At 39.4% G+C, this 22,749-nt stretch overlaps 1 protein-coding gene across 1 annotated transcript in view; it reads left to right on the top strand.

Moving 5' to 3' along the window:
* LOC132889575 (inositol polyphosphate-5-phosphatase A-like) overlaps positions 1-22,749 on the top strand; it is a 363,076-nt gene that overhangs the window by 301,169 nt on the left and 39,158 nt on the right. Inside the window, exon 10 of the mRNA XM_060926225.1 lies at positions 19,323-19,418. Within this exon, the coding sequence (XP_060782208.1) occupies positions 19,323-19,418 (96 nt within the window). The remainder of the gene's footprint in view (positions 1-19,322; positions 19,419-22,749) is intronic.

Here is a 22,749-nt window from a genome sequence, read left to right on the forward strand (position 1 = left end):
TGGGGCAAAAAAGTATTTAGTATTTAGTCAGTCACCAATTGTGCAAGTTCTCCCACTTAAAAAGATGAGAGAGGCCTGTAATTTTCATCATAGGTACACTTCAACTATGAGAGACAAAATGAGAAAAAAAAAATCCAGAAAATCACATTGTCTGATTTTTAAATAATTTATTTGCAAATTATGGTGGAAAATAAGTATTTGGTCAATAACAAAAGTTCATCTCAATACTTTGTTATATACCCTTTGTTGGCAATGACAGAGGTCAAACGTTTTCTGTAAGTCTTCGTAAGGTTTTCACACACTGTTGCTGGTATTTTGGCCCATTCCTCCATGCAGATCTCCTCTAGAGCAGTGATGTTTTGGGGCTGTTACTGGACAACACGGACTTTCAACTCCCTCCAAAGATTTTCTATGGGATTGAGATCTGGAGACTGGCTAGGCCACTCCAGGACCTTGAAATGCTTCTTACAAAGCCACTCCTTCGTTGCCCGGGCGGTGTGTTTGGGATCATTGTCATGCTGAAAGACCCAGCCACGTTTCATCTTCAATGCCCTTGCTGATGGAAGGAGGTTTTCACTCAGAATCTCACGATACATGGCTCCATTCATTCTTTCCTTTACACGGATCAGTCGTCCTGGTCCCTTTGCAGAAGAACAGCCCCAAAGCATGATGTTTCCACCCCCATGCTTCACAGTAGGTATGGTGTTCTTTGGATGCAACTCAGCATTCTTTCTCCTCCAAACACGACAAGTTGAGTTTTTACCAAAAAGTTCTATTTTTGTTTCATCTGACCATATGACATTCTCCCAATCCTCTTCTGGATCATCCAAATGCTCTCTAGCAAACTTCAGACGGGCCTGGACATGTACTGGCTTAAGCAGGGGGACACGTCTGGCACTGCAGGATTTGAGTCCCTGGCAGCGTAGTGTGTTACTGATGGTAGCCTTTGTTACTTTGGTCCCAGCTCTCTGCAGGTCATTCACTAGGTCCCCCCGTGTGGTTCTGGGATTTTTGCTCACTGTTCTTGTGATCATTTTGACCCCACGGGGTGAGATCTTGCGTGGAGCCCCAGATCGAGGGAGATTATCAGTGGTCTTGTATGTCTTCCATTTTCCAATAATTGCTCCCACAGTTGATTTCTTCACACCAAGCTGCTTACCTATTGCAGATTCAGTCTTCCCAGCCTGGTGCAGGTCTACAATTTTGTTTCTGGTGTCCTTTGACAGCTCTTTGGTCTTGGCCATAGTGGAGTTTGGAGTGTGACTGTTTGAGGTTCTGGACAGGTGTCTTTTATACTGATAACGAGTTCAAACAGGTGCCATTACTACAGGTAACGAGTGGAGGACAGAGGAGCCTCTTAAAGAAGTTGTTACAGGTCTGTGAGAGCCAGAAATCTTGCTTGTTTGTAGGTGACCAAATACTTATTTTACCGAGGAATTTACCAATTAATTCATTAAAAATCCTACAATGTGATTTCCTGGATTCTTTCCCCCCATTCTGTCTCTCATAGTTGAAGTGTACCTGTGATGAAAATTACAGGCCTCTCTCATCTTTTTAAGTGGGAGAACTTGCACAATTGGTGGCTGACTAAATCCTTTTTTTGCCCCACTGTGTATGTATGTATGTGTATATATATATATATATATATATATATATATATATATATATATATGTATGTGTACGTATGTGTGTGTGTGTACGTGTGTGTGTGTGTGTGTGTGTGTGTATATATATATATATATATATATATATATATATATATATATATATATATATTGAGGAAAATGATCCAATTTTACATATCTGTGAGTGGCAAAAGTATGTGAACCTTTGCTTTCAGTATCTGATGTGACCCCCTTGTGCAGCAATAACCGCAGCTAAACGTTTCCTGTAACTGTTGATCAGTCCTGCACACCGGCTTGGAGGAATTTTAGCCCATTCCTCCATACAGAACAGCTTCAACTCTGGGGTGTTGGAGGGTTTACTCACATGAACTGCTCGCTTCAGGTCCTTCCACAACATTTCGACTGGATTAAGGTCAGGACTTTGACTTGGCCATTCCAAAACATTAACTTTCAAGATTCAAGATAACTTTATTCTTCTTTAACCATTCTTTGGTAGAGCAACTTGTGTGCTTAGGGTCATTGTCTTGCTGCATGACCCACCTTCTCTTGAGGTTCAGTTCATGGACAGATGTCCTGACATTTTCCTTTAGAATTTGCTGGTATAATTCAGGATTCATTGTCCCATCAATGATGGCAAGCCGTCCTGGCCCAGATGCAGCAAAACAGGCCCAAACCATGATATTACCACCACCATGTTTCACAGATGGGATAAGGTTCTTATGCTGGAAAGCAGTGTTTTCCTTTCTCCAAACATAATGCTTCTCATTTAAACCAAAAAGTTCTATTTTGATCTCATCCGTCCACAAAACATTTTTCCAGTAGCCTTCTGGCTTATCCATGTGATCTTTAGCAAACTGCAGACGAGCAGCAATGTTCTTTTGGGAGAGCAGTGGCTTTTTCCTTGCAACCCTGCCATGCACACCATTGTTGTTCAGTGTTCTCCTGATGGTGGACTCATGAACATTTAAAATTAGCCAATGTGAGAGATGCCTTCAGTTGCTTAGAAGTTACCCTGGGGTCCTTTGTGACCTCGCTGACTATTAGACGCCTTGCTCTTGGAGTGATCTTTGTTGGTCGACCACTCGTGGGGAGGGTAACCATGATCTTGAATTTCCTCCATTTGTACACAATCTGTCTGACTGTGGATTGGTGGAGTCCAAATTCTTTAGAGATGCTTTTGTAACCTTTGCCAGCCTGATGAGCATCAACAATGCTTTTTCTGAGGTCCTCAGAAATCTCCTTTGTTCGTGCCATGATACACTTCCACAAACGTGTTGTGAAGATCAGACTTTGATAGATCCCTGTTCTTTAAATAAAACGGGGTGCCCACTCACACCTGATTGTCATCCCATTGATTGAAAACACCTGACTCCAATTTCACCTTCAAATTAACTGCTAATCCTAGAGGTTCACATACTTTTGCCACTCACAGATATGTAATATTGGATAATTTTTCTCAATAAATAAATGACCAAGTATAATATTTTTGTCTCTTTTGTTTAACTGGGTTCTCTTTATCTACTTTTAGGACTTGTGTGAAAATCTGATGATGTTTTAGGTCATATTTATGCAGAAATATAAATTCTAAAGGGTTCACAAACTTTCAAGCACCACTGTACACGTGTATGTGGGTATGTCTGTGTCAGGGGGTGTGATATTAGACAGCAAATGAAAGTTGGTGTTGGACGCAGGAAAAATGGGCAAGTGTAAGGATTTGAGCGACGTTGACAAGGACCAAATTGTGATAGCTGTGACTGGGTCAAAGCATCTCCAAACCAGCAGGTCTTGCGGGATGTTCTCGGTATGCACCAGGATCATATACGCCCAAGGCTCACTGATGCACGTGGGTAGTGAAGGCTAGGCCGTCTGGTCCGATCCCACGGAAGAGTTACTGTAGCACAAATTTTTAATGTTCAGCTGGTTATGATTGGAAGGTGTCAGAACACAAAATGCATCGCAGCTTGCTGCTTGCAGTACCCATCAGAGTACCCATGCTGAGCGCTGTCCACTGCTGAAAGTGCATGGACCAATGGAAGAAGGTGGCCTGGTCTGATGAATTACATTTTCTTTTACATCATGTGGATGGCTGGGTGTGTGTTCTTCACTTACCTGGGGAAGAGATGGCATCAGGAATGCACTATGGGAAGAAAGTAAGCCAGCAGTGGCAGTGTGAAGCTCTAGCAGTGTTCTATTGGGAAATTTGGCTTTCATGTGGAACATGTACCACCTACCTAAATGTTGTTGCAGAATATGTGCCTTCATAGCAACAGTATTCCCAAAAGGCCGTGGCCTTTTTCAGCAGGATAATGCACCCTGCCACATTTGCAAAAATTGCTCAGGAGTAGTTTGAGGGAACATGACAGAGTTCAAGGTATTGACTTGGCCTACAGATTCTACAGATCTCAGTCTGATCAAGCATCTGTGGCATGTCCTGGACCAACAAGTCCAATCCATGGAGGCCCCACCTCACAACTTACAGGACTTAAAGGATCTGATGCTAAAGTCTTGGTGTCAGATACAGCAGAACTTCAGAGGTCTTGCAAAGTCCATGCCTCGATTGGTCAGAGCTGTTTTGGCAGCACAAGGGGAACCTACACGATATTAGGCAGGTAGTTTTAATGTTATGGCAGATCGGTGTAAGTAATCAATTTTTTATTTATTTATTTTAGTCCAATCATGTTTATCTTTGGACCAGTTATGTAGTTTTCAGATATTTTTGAGCCAATGACATCAAGATAATTTAGAAACAAAATAGTGTTTATAGTGTCAACCATGACAAAACTAATCCTTGAATAAAATCTGCTGTAATCTGGGTTTAGCTAAGTAGCCCTGTAATGCTGGGTGCAAGTCCACAATATGGAGGCCTTACACTGCATTGAGCTGACCTCTGAACCTAAGAGCCTCCTCCTGTAGTCTCCTTCCATCACTCAGAGCAGACATTATTGATTTCCAGCTCATAACTCCTCATGCCACTGCTCACTGCCCTGCCATTACACCAATGTGATGAGCCATTGTGAACATTTATGGAGCAGAGTAATTAGATCTCAATTAAAGAGCGAGACAGGGAGAAAAAAGAAAGGTGAATCCTGTTCTAGCCACCTTGGGTGCCATTATCTACCCAGAGATACTTACCCTGTGTCCGAAATCGCTCCCTACTCACAATATAGGGCACTGTATAGTGAGGATGCCATTTTGTAGTGCTGTCCGAAATTATGGTGAGGATTATTACACCCTATATCAGGGGTGGGCAATTATTTTTTCCATGGGGCCACATGAGAAACAGAAAATTTTGTGGAGGGCCGGACCAAAAGGCTGAACTACATTCTGCATAATATTTATTGTATTTCTTTATATAAAGCAATAAATAACTTTGTTTTTACAAGCTGGTAAGACTGATAAGAGTATGGAAAAAACGAGATTGCCTTTAGAGCCCTGCACTCCCGCGGGAGACTCGCGGGACCCGCCGCAAAGCAGTGCGGCGCGGGACAAATTTTGAAAGCTCATTGCAAAATTCTTTGATCACTCTAATGACTCGCAGTTCACACCCAGCTAGCAAGAGAATCATGAGTGAATTGATTTACTTGTTGCGTTCGTCTACAACTTTAATCAGAGAGACAGATTACACAGTGACGGTAGGCTTGACTCAATGCTATCCCAGAAATCCTTCCTGTAATATGCAAATTTGGCTGTCCAATCAGAGGCGGCCAAATTTGCATATTACAGGAAGGATTTCTGGGATAGCATTGAGTCAAGCCTACCGTCACTGTGTAACATGTCTCTCTGATTAAAGTTGTAGACTAACTCAAGCAGTAAATCAATTCATTTCTTTTACTAGTTCTGCTTTGCAATAAAAAAAAAGAACATTGGTACAAAGCAAGCCCATTCACTTTTTTATGCTGATCAGAGAATTACAATGGTTTCTCATGTGATAAAAATGTGTGATTTGCGATTAAATATTTTAATCATTTGACAGCACTAATTATTATTATTAGAGATACTACATGCTGAATTCAGAAACAAGGTAAACAATAACAAACGTGAGCTGTAGATATTTATGCTCAAATCCACTCAAAGTAGGGGGCGGGGCACCATCACGCTGTGTCAAGACAAGAACTTTATTGAGAAATAACGCAGACGTCTGCATCATGCGGGATTTGCGGGCGGGAGCGGGACAAAATATGGCAGGCGCGGGCGGGAGCGGGACTGAAAATCATAATTTTTTTGGGGGCGCGGGCGGGAGCGGGACTGAAAATCATAATTCTTTGCGGGCGGGAGTGGGACTGCACAATGTGGGCGCGGGCGGGAGCGGGACTGAAAAATCCGACCCGCGCAGACCTCTAGTTGCCTTACAAAAAATGTCATTTATTCAATCAAATTTCCCAAAACAATGGTTAACAAAATGTGAACATTTGTACCTTTTTTTTTTTTCAGTCACATTCACCCCAAAACACAATAAACACATCACAATATTGTCTTTCTACTCCAAATATCAAGCAAGATACATCATATTATAATAATGATGCCCACATTTGTAGTCTAATCACCTCATTTGGCGTTTTTCAGTTTTTAATTTGTTCAGTGAGAGAAATCTAGTCTCTGTTGGTCTTTAACGAGTGCATCAAAGTCAGGTTGAATGTCTGAGGTGGAGATGCGAAGCACAGCTAACAGATGATCATCAGTCGATTTGGTGTAGGTATCAGATCTACAGATCGGCTCGGGCTCCGGCACCTGCTGGTGACGTCACACTATGTGATTGGCTGGACCATTTGAAGGATGACGTACAAGTTTGTGGTTGGTCTGGACAAATTACAGAAGTGGTTATCGCGGGATTAGGTTTCGTGGGATTTCATGTCATGTTCATGTCACGCGCATTGCATTTTTGTTGAACACAACTTCAAAATAAAAGCAGTGCACATTCAGTCCATGCATGAGGTAAAATTAGAAAATACATTTATTTTGTAATTTCTAATTAACCTTACGCTGGCCGGTCAGAATGAACCAAAGGGCCGGATGCGGCCCGCGGGCCGTAAAATGCCCAGGTCTGCCCTATATAGTGCACCCAAAGTATCCCACAATGCATCATGAAGTGTACCACCGATGGTCACTAACCAAGCAATATATCCGATCATGCATTGCAGTCACGCTGAATGAAATCAAATTAAAAGTCTCAAATTTGATTTGATAAAAGACAGCGGCAAAGAAGAAAGTATTCAGCCTTGATTTTAAAAAGCTGAAAGATGCAGGTACTTTCGTATTGATTAATGTGGGAAATGCGTTCAGTATAATGTGTTTATCACAAAAATACATGCATGTATTTATTTTGAAAACCCACCAACCAACTGATATGGCACATTTTAATTGTGCAACAGTAATGACGTAAATAACAGTGCGACGGACTAGTGTCCAAAAGTGTTTTTTTAATTTTACCAATGAGCTCACTATATAGGTCCTCTATATAGTAATTCCCTATATAGGGAGTAGTGATTGAGTGAGCGATTTCGGACACAGGGTTCATGTCACTTCAAAGTTACAGAACTTATTTAAAGCTATATTATCTACTTTTAATTACCCATATTATTGAACAATGATCTACCTAAAGACCGTGCTAGGGATTATATGGTTTGAAATTTTCACTGTATGATAACCTTGTATAAATATATGACTGTTTTATGATATTAATTGACCATTTAAAACTACTTAAGCAAAAAGGTAAAAATGAATTCATTCATTTTCTATACCTGTTATACATTGTGGGTGAACTGGAGCCAACCCCAGCTGACTTGAGGCGAGGGGTGCAGTACACTCTGGACAGGTTTAGAGTAGCCAGTTGACCTAATTCTCATGTCTTTGGACTGTGGGAGGAAACCGGAGCACCCGGAGGAAACCTATGCAGGCATGTAGAGAACATGCAAATTTCACACAGAAGAGGTCCTGGTTGGCCACCAGGATAGAGCCCAGCACCTTCTTGCTGTGAGGTGATGGTGCTAAGCAGTGCACCAGAGTGCAACCATCTTTGTATAAAAGTCTCTTTGCATGTCCTTGTGTGTGCGTGTAAAGCAAAAATATCAAATCTAATTGGGCTTCTTACTGCAGATCAGTTTGTAACACTTCTCAACATGATTTGGATGGAACTAAAATCCCAGAGACATTCTGGTAATAATCACCCCAAATAACATTACTCCACCTCCCCATGAAAAAGTACTCCAAGATATTTTTGAGAATTACTTTTTCAATAAAATCTCATACACTGATGCGTTTGGTGTTTTAAAAAAGTAAATGGAAATGCACGGTAATCTGTATTTTCAAAAAACAAAAAAAATCAACAGCGAAGTAACCATCCATCCTGCAGGAAAATCTCAGTAAGGATCAATCCTTGTGCTAACACATTTCTGCACCTTGGCAATGGAAGTGGAGGTGTTGCAGCATTGGGTATTGTGGTGATACTGAGCAAATGTCTTCATTCTGAAAGTGTGTGATTTGAGAATGTCTGTACAGGAAGTAATGTTGAAAGGTTGATTGTTGCCAAGATTGGCTCTGTCTACAGAGAATTGGCAGCTCCACTATGGGCATTGGTGGTAAATTATTAACGAACCATGACTGTCAGCAGGGTCTCTGACTCATTGTGCCAAACCTCGGGAATTGACAGAAAAGCATTCCTTAAACAGCACCATTGAGACCAATCAACTCTAACACCTCTCTGTTTCTCTCAACCTTTAATTGAGATCTAATTACTCTGCTCCATAAATGTTCACAATGGCTCATCACGTTGGTGTAATGGCAGGGCAATGAGTGGTGGCATGAGGAGTTATGAGCTGGAAATCAATATTGTCTGCTCTGAGTGATGGAAGGAGACTACAGGAGGAGGCTCTGAGGTCCAGGGGTCAGCTCGATGCAGTGTCAGGCCTCCATATCATAGGCCTATAATCAGAGTTACAAAACAACATGGACAATCCTGAGACGAGCAGTTTTTTTACGTGGATTATTAATTAGTATAATGAAATGTATTAGTGCTGTCAAAGTTAATGCGTTAACGCGATCTCAATTTATCGCGATTTTTAAAAAAAGTGCCGTTAACGCAAATTCTAATTTGGCCCTGCGAGTCACCCGTAGTTCCTGTTGAGGCTTGTCGCGCGCTGCTTCAATAAGAGTACGTGTGAGTGATGGAGAAAGGCATAGACGTGTAAACATCCTCGCCGCCATATTGGATGGGGCAAAGTGGAGATTCTTCACCCGTCTCTGGTATAGCGTCTAGACAGTAGCCGAGAATAAAGATGCCTCATTCATGTGCTGCGTTTAACTGTACCAACAGGTTTACCGTCCAAACGAGATCACATGGGATTACCTTTCACAGGTGAGACTGGAAAAATACTTTTCAATACTGTTCCTTCAGTCTTCAGTTTCCCAGCTCATCTCCACCGGGTAGGTGTAGAGTTATAAGCAGTGAGAATTAGAGAATACAGTGCCACACTATGATGAACATTTTTGAACGTATGATGAATGTTTTTATTTTTGTTACGTTTTTTTTTCTTCTTTTATGGCAAATACTTCTCTTCAAAAGAAACTAATGAAGAGTAAAATAAAACGTGTTTTTATTTTCACAGTGATATGCACTTTATTTTTCATCCCTTGGTTTTCTCATCTAATATGGAAGTTATGGATGTCAGTGGCTGTGACGAGACGTGTTATGCTCTGCAATAAAAAAAAAAAACATTGGTACAAAGCAAGCCCATTCACTTTTTTATGCTGATAAGAGAATTACAATGGTTTTTCATGTGACAAAAATGTGCGATTAAATTGCGATTAATCGCGAGTTAACTATGACAGTCGCGACATTAATCGCGATTAAATATTTTAATCGCTTGACAGCACTTATATATAATTTTTTTAAAGCATTTTAATGTCAGTTTTACGATAAATTGTGGCTTGTTTTTTAAGGTTATCTTTGTAAGCTTGAATTGCCTTATTAGTTCACATAGAATGTGATTCATTTGCAAAAAAAAATCACAATTTGATACAGAACTATGTTTTTAAATCTCTCTCATCTTAAAGTGGATTTCCTCCACATTAATTGTACTAGGAGAAATGTGTTAAGATCATATTTGAGACCTGTGAGTGTTTGTGCAGTAAGATTCTTTTTTTTTTTTTAACTGCAGTTTAGCATAGAATTCTCCTTCTTAACAATATCACTGAATAGAAATGTTGTCATGAAACCATCTCCAGCTGTGGGTGGCTGCAGTGTGGTCTGAAAGAGGGCATTATTTTGAAGATGCATTGATTCAGTCTCTCTGTATTGCCTAAACATCTGTAACTGAGCAGTGCTTTTTCTGTCATTGATGGGATTAACACTTTAAAGAGCATCTAACACAAGCACAGGCTTTACTCCAAATTACCCCCACCACACATCCACTCCACAGCTCCTTACGGCCAATCGTATCTGCTCATTTGTAACCGTTTTAGAGAATCAATATCCATCGATGAAAGAAGAGCTACACGCTATAAGATTTAATGAAGAGTGTTTGTTCGACTGCACTAGGTGACCTTTCTTTCTCTTCCCCTCCCTCAGAGCAGTGGTCCTCAACCACAGTGGGCACTTCAGACTGAAACCCAGCACTTATCTTTAGTGTAGCACAGAATTTCATCAGAACTGTAGCTTCTGTACAGTGAAGCACCAGTCATTGCTGCTATTAATACACACTGCCACGATCGCATTGTACTATACTGTGTCGTGTATTTTATACCACAGCACTGTTGAATGCTCGACTCTGATAGGTCAGAAGGTGTTGATTAATTTTCTGTAACGGCACAGCTCAGACAGACGTTCAACTGTAAGGCAAATCACAACTTAATGCACATTATCATTCCTGTAAAAACAGTTTACACTGGCCCTGTGTCCAAAATGACTCCCTACTCACTATATAGTGGACTATATAGTGAGGACGCCATTTTGTAGTGCTGTCTGAAACGATAGGATTATTACACCCTATATAGTGCACTCAAAGTATTCCACAATGCGTCACGGAAAGTAGTGTATAATCGATGGTCATCCCATCATGCATTGCGGTCGCGCTGAAAGAAATCAAATCAAAAGCCTCAAATCTGATTTAATAAAAGGCAGCGGCAAAGAAGAAAGTATTCAGCCTTGATTTAAAAGAACCGAAAGATGCAGCAGACACAAAGTACTTTGTATTGATTAATGTGGAAAATACGCTCCAGTATAATATCTATTTATCACAAAAATACATGCACGTACTTATTATTTTTGAAAAACCCACCAGTCGACTGATCTGGCACGTTTTAATTGTGCAACAGGAATGACGTAAATAACAGCACGATGGACTAGTGTCCGAAAGCATTTTTTTCTTTTTTTTTTCTTTTTTTATATTATCAATGAGCTCACAAAATGGTCCTCTATATAGTAATTCCCTATATAGGGAGTAGGGAGTAGTGAATGAGTGAGCGATTTCGGACACAGGGTGGGACTTGTTTGTTGGACACTTCACATAAATGGACTTAAATGTGCGCAGTTGTTTCTGTGAGGAGACGTTTGTTTAGCATTTTAGGACAGGGTCTCCAGTGTCCGCATTTTGTAACAGTCACAAGTAAAACTGTTTCCTTCATGTTTGCAATACAGGAAAATCTTCAGGAACGTGGGCTTTGCATTTTATGGTTTTTCAGCAATATGACAAACTGTATCTTTTGTCTTATTAATTTCAAGAGAGAGGAAAAAAGAGAAGCTGTTGAAGGAACAACTGTCTATAGCTGCTCTAATGCAAGATGTTTAATATACGTTTTGCAGACATTTCTCGACATGAAAAATACCCAAGAATGAATAAAACGCATACAGTACGCTCCTACTCATTCCTAGGTTTTTCTGTATTTTGACTATTTTCTACACTGTAGAACAATACTGAAGACAAAACTATGAAATAAAATATGGAACAGATATGGAATTATGTGGTAAACAAAAAAAGCGGTAAACAAAAACGTTTCATGTTTTAGAGTCTTCAAAGTATACAGCGTTTACCTTGATAACGCTTTACACACTATTGGCATCATCTTAACCAGCTTCATGAGGTAGTTACCTGGAATGCTTTTCAGATAACAGGCATGCCTTGTCAAAAGTTAATTAGTGCAATTTCTTGCCGCCTTAATGCATTTTAGATCAAACAGTAAATAGTAGTAATAATAATAATAATAAAACAGTAAATAGCCCTATTCCACAACTGTAGTAATCTATATTATGTCAAGAACCACTCAGCTGAATAAAGAGAAACAACATCCATCATTACTTTAATACATGAAGTGTCTTTTAATGAATGAAAATAAAGAAAAACCATTTAATTATTAGGTGTGTCCAAACTTTTGATGAGTACTGTGTTTTTTGTTTTGTTTTTTTTAGGAAATCAATAATTCCTAGTGTTATCAAATTGCTATGTGTCGAAGGAATAAAATGGGCTGTTATTTAAAAATGAGTAATTTCATACAGGTGCTCATCATATCACCATATCCTTGATGACGTTTTCTTTAACACCATGCCGTATTATATTTTATTCCTTATATAATGGCCTACTTTATATATCTCAAAATCTTCTTTCATAGCTCTGTTAGGGTTTTCTTTCTTTTTTTTTTTAATGGAGCAGCTGAAAAAGATTTGTGTTCACACTCACTGTGGTTGCTGCATCGACCCGGAGATCCGAACCTCAACCTTCCTCTCTCTGTGACTAGCGCACTCACTCTCGTGTCACTTTACTTTTTGTCATTATTACCCAGGTATGATCAACAATTAGATGACTGGACTGGGTGAACAGATGTCCTCTGGTCTTTACAGTGTGTATTATGAGAGAGCTTCCTTGGCCCTGAGAATCATGGTGCATTGCTTTTGAGCAAGCTCACAGGCAATAGCATAAGTCAAGTTTATTTTTATAGCGCTTTTAACAATAAACATTGTCACAAAGCAGCTTTACAGAAATTTAAAGACTTTAAACATGAACTCATTTTATCCCTAATCTATCCCCAATAAGCAAGCCTGTGGTGACGGTGGCAAGGAAAAACTCCCTCAGATGACATGAGGAAGAAACCTCAAGAGGGAACCCATCCTCATTTGGGTGATAACAGACAGCGTGATTATAAATAACTCGCTTCTATAACAGTGTCCATAAGCATAAGGCTCTTGTTCATGGACGGAGTTGCACAAGGTAAAGGGAATCGTATGACAAGTATTGATTAGACATAATAAGGTGAGATATAGTGGCTTGGGTCATTAATGTTCTCAAGTTCCTTTCAGTAAATCGTAACTTGCATTAGTAGTGAGCATTTTCTTGCTTTCCTAAGCACAATAATTAATGAAAAAGGAATTTACCTTTATATTGGCAAAAATGGGAAAAGGTTTACCTTAATTTAGCAGATTTCTGTGTTTGAATTTATGTATGTACTGTATGCAGGTTACAGAATACTTTTTCATCTCATCAGTGAGAGATAACACACTGCTCATTTATAGATGCTTTAACTATACAGACAGCTGATAGCAATGTGTTTCGCAGGCTCCTCTGTCAGCGCGCACAAACCTCTGCTCCTTCAGCCACACAAAGGTGGAGTTGCTTTAAATCCGCATAAAACAATCTGTCCGTATTAATCTTTCCTTCACCATACGATTATGCTAAATCCTATTCACTGTATATGCTCACAACATTGGGTAAAACATAATGATATTTCAGAATCTATGTAGGTCATGATAGTATGCCCAATAAAATCTCATCTCATTATCTGTAGCCGCTTTATCCTGTTCTACAGGGTCGCAGACAAGCTGGAGCCTATCCCAGCTGACTATGGGCGAAAGGCGGGGTACATCCTGGACAAGTCGCCAGGTCATCACAGGGCTGACACATAGACACAGACAACCATTCACACTCACACCTACGGTCAATTTAGGCCCTGTCCACACGGCAACGGATTCAGGTGAATCTGATAAAATTGTTTATCGTTTCGGCCTGGCATCCACACGGCACCGGCGTTTTGGGTGCCTCAAAACGAAATCTTTTGAGAACGGGTTCCAGAGTGAAAAAATCTGGCAACGGAGCCGTTGCGAAGTCGTCTGGATGAGTAGAACGGATTTGTTTACGATGACGTCACAACCACATGACTAGAACAAGCAGCGCACTCGCGTGCATCATTCGTAACAACAGAAATTGAAATTGTTTACACATTAACCTGACTGACCTGCCAGACAGACAATTTACACCTGCTTTGATGAACAGAAAGTACAGCCTTCCACACAAAGCAAAAGTATCTCTGGAGGCAGAGGGGAAAAGGGTCAGAAGACCCTTCAACAGACTGTTTTGTATGAACCACTGCATTGCATTCACTTTTGTATACAGCTTTTCTTTTAAATAAACAAGTAACTGAACCATTTCTTGAATTTTTGTTTTATTGGATAAGACTGCTTTTCAAAATGTTCACACACAATATAAAAAGTTATATAAATTATATAAAAATGCTTTTCAAAATGTTCACACACAATAAGAAAATTAAGTTATATAAAACTATGCACACTAATAAAACTAATTTGTACACACAGAAGGCACGATTTCCTCGCGTAGTCGCAGCCATCTTCTTGTTGTTGTGTGTTTGTTCCTGTGAGTGCTTCATGCCGGATAGAAGAAGGGGTTTATGCGTGTAACAGACGTTGCGTTGTGTTGTTCACCAGTCTTTTTATTCTGAAGAAATGACACAAATACACTGCTGAGGACGGGCTGCAAACGTCCAGTGGCATTGGCGCTTACATTTCCAAAATGAACTGAAAGAAGCCAGCGCCTCGTTCCCATAACTACCTGCGCTCTTAAAGGGCCAGCACAGAATTTCCCCACCACTACACACAATGGCAAGTGGAAAAAAATAAACCCGTTACATGCGCATGCGTCCTACTTCTTCTATTGTTCTGGTGTCTCCGATGGGACCGTCTTACAGCGCACGTAGTGGTGTGGCATGTGTATTGCATCGTTTTCAGCAAGCGTTGCGTTGCCATACGGACCTGATATTTTACTGATCCGTTGCCCATGTGGACGCGATATTTTTTTTTTTACCTGCTAAAAAAAAAAATCTCGTTGCCGTTGTCGTGTGGATGTAGCCTTAGAGTCACCAGTTAACCTAACCTGCATGTCTTTGGACTGTGGGGGAAACCGGAGCACCCGGAGGAAACCCACGCAGACACGGGGAGAACATGCAAACTCCGCACAGAAAGGCCCTCGCCGGCCACGGGGCTCAAACCCGGACCTTCTTGCTGTGAGGCGACAGTGCTAACCACTACACCACCGTGCCACCCCGCCCAATAAAATGTTATTTCTATTTAGTAACAGAAATGAGTAGAAATATTTCTCTTGAATTAAAAAAAAACTTGTAAAAGATCAAATCGAGCATAAATTGCATGTATTGATTTGGAGCCACTTTCCTACATCAAGCAAAAACAGTAGTATCTGGAGCACATATTAATTATGACAGCACTAATACACACGTTAGCATGTTTAACTGTGTGTTTGCAATTGTCTGATTTTATTTATAGTGTTTAATGACCGTTAAGGAGAGGGGTCATGTGACTTACTGTTCATCAGTGAACACATGAATAAGGGCATCAGTCTTGATCACCACTGAGGGGTCTCGCTTTTCACTCCTCCAAATGAGACAAAAACCCTCTTGGCACAAGCTGCTGCAGATTGTGACACTTGGTATTATAAGTGACCTTTTAAGTAAAAGTATTAACTCCCATTCATTCTTAACTCCGACAGAATGTTATAATATCAAGGCCACAAGATCCTCATCAGTGTATTTATCAGCCAGTACAGGACATAAAGCAAATGATGCATTCGTCAAAAGGGGTGACATTTTTCTTATGTAATCCTAAAGTCTTAGTTTGTTTGAAAAAGGTGAGTTGCACAACCAGGAGACTGAAAAAGTAAGAGAATCCGCCCTGTGTATAAATGTGAGCGAGTGTACACATCTGTCCATCAGCTGTTAAAGTGTAATTGTGATCAAAAACATCAGCACATTAGCAGATCCTGTTCCCTATGGATTATCGAAATCATTTAAACACGAATGGATTTTGTGGTTCCGTAGTCATAAATGGATATTTTTAATTTCACTAAGGCAGCTCGGCTTTCTGGCAGCATAGCCTGTCTGAAATGGCGAGAGTTTTCTGCTTGGCTGACTCTCTGGCTGAGACGAGGACAGAGGGAGGGTTTCTGGTGAAGAGAGCTAAAAGTGGAACCCTAAGTGAAGCGCATTATTTAAATTAAATTATGTTTTGAATTCTGTATTTATTTTCTTGGCCACCATTCTTCAGCGTTTTTGTTTTCTTAAATTGAATTTCACTGGTTTATAGGCAAACTATTGTTGGTTATTACCTGAATTATTTTTACAGCAATAATTTCTGAGAACATGAGGTCAATTTCGCAGCGTTGTCTCGGTGTGTATGGCTACAATGACTTTGTCAGGCTGAGTATTTCTGCCTTGAGCCTTTTTAGGGAGATCTTTTCTTGGGCTTATTCATGGCTCAAAGCAGCTTAAACCCTGTAAAGCGCATTAGTTTGAGGCTGCAAAGGGAGCACCGTGAGCTGGCGCTTGGACCCAAATGAGCAAAAGATGGAGCTATTTGTTAGAGCTTAGAAAGCATCCAAATGGAGGGAAGAAAGGTGGGGGAGAAGGAGTGGGGGAAGAAGGCTTGCTCCTCTCTTTTCTGCTGCTGTTTGTTTTAATCTGCAGCACAGCTCTGTGAGCTCACTGGCCTGATTTGTGACATTTCATTCTAAAGAGCTTTCTTTTTCTCCCTTTCTGCTATATTGGCTTGACCTAATTAACTAATCTGTGCTTTGAATTTCAATCAGGCCTATGGGATGGGAACCAGCAGGACTGGTTTTACCTCATTCAACTGTCTTCAAACACAGATGGTCGAATGTTTAACTAATTGTTAAAAAGACTTGACAAAAGGGAATTTAGCCGCACACACAGTCTTCGGGGGTCAGGACAATACTGAGACATAAAGAGGGCCAGAGGGACATGATGCTCTTTTCTCCATTTCTGGTTCCTCAAAATCATTAAAATGCATTGGGTGTTATTTGGGTGGTTTGGACTTCATATGCTACATAAAGGCCCTGGTTAGCTTTGGCTGTAACTGCAGCGTTAGTTATAGGAGTGTGACTAATATTGTGGTATGACATCTGAAATATTTATAGCTTTTAATAAGATTTTATAGTGTTTTGTACTGGGAATATTCAACTAAAATGTGCTTTAAAAATCAATCAATTAATTAATTAATATCATAATTTAAAAATTGAATGACATCAGTTACTTTTTAATGTGCATAACCATTAGTAATTAGCTCATAGCTATATATAAAATTTCAAAGTGTTCCCCCCCTCCCTTCACTGGTGCTTCACATTAACGATTTTGATTAATGCCACAGACTCTGAGCACGTGTTTTGAATTTGATGTGCACACTTTGCTTTTTGTCATCGCTTTTTAAAAAACATTTCTTTGGACCATGCACTAAACAAAATAAATCAGTCAGTTTTATTTAAAGTGCTGAATCACCATGGAGCATGGTCCCACTACACTTTACAGATAAAAAAGAATAGATGGGAAGAAACAGACAACAAGCAAGTTAAAAAAAGATTTAAAAAAAAAACCACGTCATCAATGTTGAAGGGATAATAAAAATGAAATAAAATGACAATTAAAAACACCATGTTAAGGGATTAATGAATGTAAAAAAAAAAATTAACAGTTTTTAAAATTAAATTTAAAATTAAACAACCACTTTTAAGGGAACGTTTGAATGATATTGGATGTTGTCGGAGATCTAGGGTAGGCTGTAGTGAAGGGAGTAAAAGTGAGTTTTTAGTCTTAATTTTAAAAATATCAACTGAATATGCTTCTTTAACATATAATGGAAGGCCGTTCCAGAGATAAGGTCCACGATAGGCAAATGCTCTGTGACAGCTGATTTAGTTATTTATTTTTTAACTGTGGACATGGCCAAAAGACCAGCATCAAGAAAGCGGAGAGCGTGTACCAATGTGTATGGTGTAATTATTTTGGATAAGTAAGGTGGTGCAAGTCCATGCAAAGCCTTATAAGTTTAAAAGAACTTTAAAATCGGCTCCAGCTTGTACTGGTAACCGGTGAAGAGAGCTTAGAATGCGTGTTATATGATCCAATTTATTTGTTTTATCAGGAATTTAGCTGCAGCATTCTGAACAAGCTGAAAACTTCTAGTGGCACAACTAGAAAGAAGGAAGAAAAGGGCATTACAACCATCAAGTCTGGAGGATACAAATGCATGTATTAACATCATCTCGCAAAGATAGAATAGAATCAATTTTAGCAATATTATGAAAATGAAAAAAATGCTGTCTTGGTAATAGTTCCTCTTTGTGACCTAATGTCTGGACCCTGTCACTTGTCTTTGGAACCAATGAACCAACTTCAATAAATGCCAGGAAAAAAAGGCAGAATGGTTCTATGGCAGATTGTGTGCCTGGCCAGGGTTTTTTTTTTTTCCATACGATTTTTTTTTTTCCAGTACTGCTGGGTCCAGATATTGGACCATGTTCCATCATGAGGACCCCTGCTTTAAATGTAACTCCATATTGTAGTGCTTGACAGGTTTGCCAACGTAATCCCAAGCCCAGGTGGTTATATCAGCTATAGATGAATGACAATTCTTGATCCAGTGCCGTCTGAGGCATCGGAGATCACGGGTGTTCAGCTTTGGCTTGTGCCCTTGCCCTTTACGCACCGAAATTCCTCCAGATTCCTTGAATTGTTTAATAATGTGCATCATTGAGGGCGAAATATCCTCCTGAGAACCACCCTATTCATTTTTATCCTCTGTGGTAGATATTTGTTTTTATTTTAAATTTTTTTTTTTGTGACTGTTCTTTTACTTGTTTGAGCTACCCTATTAATTCCCACTGTGTTCTCAAAAGGACAGTCTGGGCTTTCCAGTGATGCTTTATGTGTAGGGTAGCTCAAACAAGTAAAAGAATACTCACAAAAAAAACAAATGTCTACCACATAGGGCAAAAGCAAATAGGCGGTTCTCAGGAAAATATCCAAATCCCTTCATAGCTTTCTTTGAGGAACATTGTTTTTAAACATTTCAGTAATTTTCTCATATATTTGTTGAAAAACTGGAGATCTTCAGCCCATCTTTGCTCCTCAAAGAGTAGGCCTTTTACTTGATACTGATTTTGTACCAAATTATGATTACAGTCACCTGTTGATATCATCTGTTTCAAATCACATCATTATTTAATTGTTTTACCTCATTACTAGTCCTAAATTGCCCCGTCCCAACTTTTTTGGAATGTGTTGCAGGCCTGAAACGCAAGAATGAAAATATATTAACAGATGAAATGGAGTTGACCAGACAAAACTTGAAATATCTTGGGTTGATAGTGTCTGCAATGAAATACAAGTAAATTTAGAAATCGCTGCTTTCTTTTTTTATTTGCATTTTCCTTCCCGTCCCAACTTGTTCTGATTTGGGGTTGCATGTCTTAATTATGTCTTAAATATGTCACAGAACTTGTGGTTAGATTTTCACCCTGATTTTTCATCCGGTTCATCCAATATTAGCGCTATATTTGTTAAATCTAGTTATCGTCTATTATAAACTTTAATTTCTCTCCTTGTGTGTGTCTCCAGAGTCTGTGTTCTACAGCCACCATGCAGACGGTTCGAACTGCAGACACCAATGAAGTGGACAAGCTCATATTCCGAGAGTCTGACAATGACCGCAAGGTGAAAACTGCAAACCATATACACACACAAACAAGAAACTTCTATTAAAATAGCTCATAATAGCACTGCACTGCTATTACAATATTACAGTAGTTCATCTTGTCTCATCTTAAATTGGATTTCAGTTATTTACCTTTGTGCTAATGTTTTCAGAGCATATGATATTTATTTGAGATTTATGGCAGTCAGAGAGCAGCTGGAAAACTGCTCTTAAAATATTACTCAGTAAATCTTAGTATATTAGAAGCTTGAATAACTATCTCAGTAGATAATTGTATTTATTCTATCACATTCACTGGATATCACTCTGATTGGCTACTCTACTACTATGATATCAGCTCATATACTGTGAGTAGAGAAAAACAAAATGGCAGAGCACATCAAGTCAGATATATCACTTTATCAAGTATTTAAAAGAAACAGAAATGGCTTAAAGAATATAGTCCCCATCCCCCCACCCCCAATATCGCCTGTTCCACACTCCAGCCCAGTCGGTGGCGGTCATGCACCTTTAAGTTGGTTTGCCAACTGCCAAAAATCCCTAAATAATAATAATAATAAGAAAATGGCGGAGCATGTTGCTGAACCAACCGAGGACGAAATAAAAACTCTAGTCAAAAACAACCCCCCCCCAAAAAAAAATAAAAAATAAACAAAAAAGCAACAAAATATGGAATTAAAGTATTTCCTAGGAACATTTTTTCCCAATAATTATTATTATAATAGCATTTTTCACAAATTGCTACTGTCACTTTGCTGGTTCATTTACATTCTAAGTGGAAATTATTTTGTCGGACATTTTGTGCAAAGTTTTTTTTTTTATTTATCGAACTTGCAAAAAATAAATGCTCTGTTTCTCAAAATCCAATGAATGTGGATAGAATAAAACAGTTCTTCCATTCAATCTTGTTGTATATGGCTTATAGCCAACTCGGGGCTATGTGTCTCGTTGGTTATCAGCTAACTGTTAAATATTAAAACTGTATGTGTAGGGCCACCTGGGAGAACTCTTCCCAGTGCGAAATGTTAGCATTTTCTATTGTATATACACTACCAGTCATACGTTTGGACACCTTCTAATTTAATTGTTTTTTTTTTTCTCTCTTTATTAATTAAAAAAACATTTCACGTTGTAAAGTAATGATGGATGTTGTTTCTCTTGACTTAGTTGAGCAGTTCTTGACATAATATGGATTACTATAGTTGTGGAATAGGGCTATTTACTGTATCTTTATTATTTACTATTTACTGTTTGATCTCAAGCGCATTAAGGCGGCAAGAAATTGCACGAATTAAATTTTGACGAGGCACCCGTTAACTGAAAAGCGTTCCAGGTGACTACCTCATGAAGCTGGTTAAAGGATATGGGACATGAAACATAAAAGCACGCTATATCAGTTTCTTTCCATTAAAAATATGAATTAATTGCATCAACAAATACAAAATCATCTATTAAATTCAGCAAAATCGTTATATTCGTGATGATTATATGGCATTTCTGCTCGACTTCTGATATGCATTTTTTGCAACCGGAAGAGCCGCTGTCACGTGATCATACGTCACAAAAACTTTCGGGCACAGCACAAGCGGGTAGATGAATGGAGAAGTGGATGACCAGAAAATTGTTTTTATAGTCTTTAAAGTACATTGGACATCATGGTGTATTGTGCTGCTTATGGTTGCAATAATTCCAATGAGAATGGAATTAGGAGTAAGAATGGAGTAAGTTTTTTTTGCATTCCCCAAGGACCCAAAGCTGAGGAAAGTGTGGGCTCACCTGCGCATGCGCAGTAGGCTTCGCGCATGCGCAGTAGGCTTCGCGCATGCGCAGTAGGCTTGGTAGGACAACTTTACAGAACACCTGTTGAAAAAAACTTTGCACCTACTGTTTCCCACAAACTGTGTTCAGACCATTTCACTGAGGATTCTTTCAACATTAATACTCAGGTACTGAGTGATATTAATTCATGAAACAGGAAGCATAAGGATGAGAAAGAAAAAAAAAAACAGTTCAAATCGGGAAGCCGCACACACCTGCACCAGGCTGCACAAATGCGCGCAGCTTCCCGACCCAAACCGCCTCTCTCTCATCCTTACACTTCATGCCTCATGCTCCATGAACCAACATCGCTATTTTTAAATTTTTTTTTAAAAATCGGATCTGCGCGATTCAGCCGTGAAAAAGGCGGCATCCGTCGAAAGGCGCGCTGTTTGCATCCCTGCACGGAGGCCAGGGGACAGGGCAGGAATATTTTTGTTGATATGAGTGATCCGGTGCGATTTCGCGACCCCCCTGTTGAAGACCTCTGCGCTAAGTGACTGAAAGCCGAGGTAAGGATTAGTATTATAATTTTGGGTGTATCAATTATTGATTATCATAATTCTGACTCGTTTTGCCATTTTGAATGTTTTCATCTCGGACTCTGGAAGCATTGTATCTCAATCAATCTCGAAAAATATCAGCAAAAAAAAAAAAACTAGCTTGCAACGGACTTTAGCTAGATCTATGATGAACTTTCAATGTATGATACAAAAATAATACTTCTTTCAACAGATCATTAGCCTTTGAGTAGAATTGTTTTTAACTTACCAGGAAGTGTTATCGAGCCGACCGCTTTCAGTTTCATGAGGGCTGAATGAACTCTCACTCTCAGAATCATCTGACCCGTCAAAGTAAAGACAAGATCCATGTTCATGTGAATTTCCACCTATCGGTTCAAATTGATAGGGTCTAACTTCACATCTCTGTGAAACATCGGGAATGTCACTGTCGATGGTGTCCATTTCGGTAACCTGTTTACATTAGATTCCCAAGCGCTGGCTCCTTGGAAAGTTTTTGTGACGTCACGGGTCACGTGACCACCTAGCTCATTAACGAATCATTGTTTTACGCTGATGTATAGAAAAACTTGAATAATGTGATGATTTTCACATTTTTGACGCCCTGCAGTGATTTAGATGGCATTTCTTATGTCCTTTATACATAATTATGCCCAGGTAAAAATCCATGTCCCATATCCTTTAAGATAATGCCCATAGTGTGCAAAGTGGTAAACCCTGGCTACTTTGAAGAATCTAAAATATGAAACATATTTTGTTTAACACTTGGTTACTACAAAATTCCATTTATTTCATAGTTTTGATGTGTTCAGTGTTGTTCTACAATGTAGAAAATAGTCAAAATACAGAAAAACCTATGAATGAGTAGTTGTGTCCAAACTTTTGACTTGCAGTGTATTTCTGAACACAACAGGAAATTTGTTTCTCTCTGGCGTATACCTCAGCCACAAGTTACAGCCTTTTGAAGTCTGCTAATCCCCAAAAGTGAAAA

The sequence above is a fragment of the Neoarius graeffei genome, chromosome 7 (assembly GCF_027579695.1).
Source record: "Neoarius graeffei isolate fNeoGra1 chromosome 7, fNeoGra1.pri, whole genome shotgun sequence".
Taxonomy (NCBI): domain Eukaryota; kingdom Metazoa; phylum Chordata; class Actinopteri; order Siluriformes; family Ariidae; genus Neoarius; species Neoarius graeffei.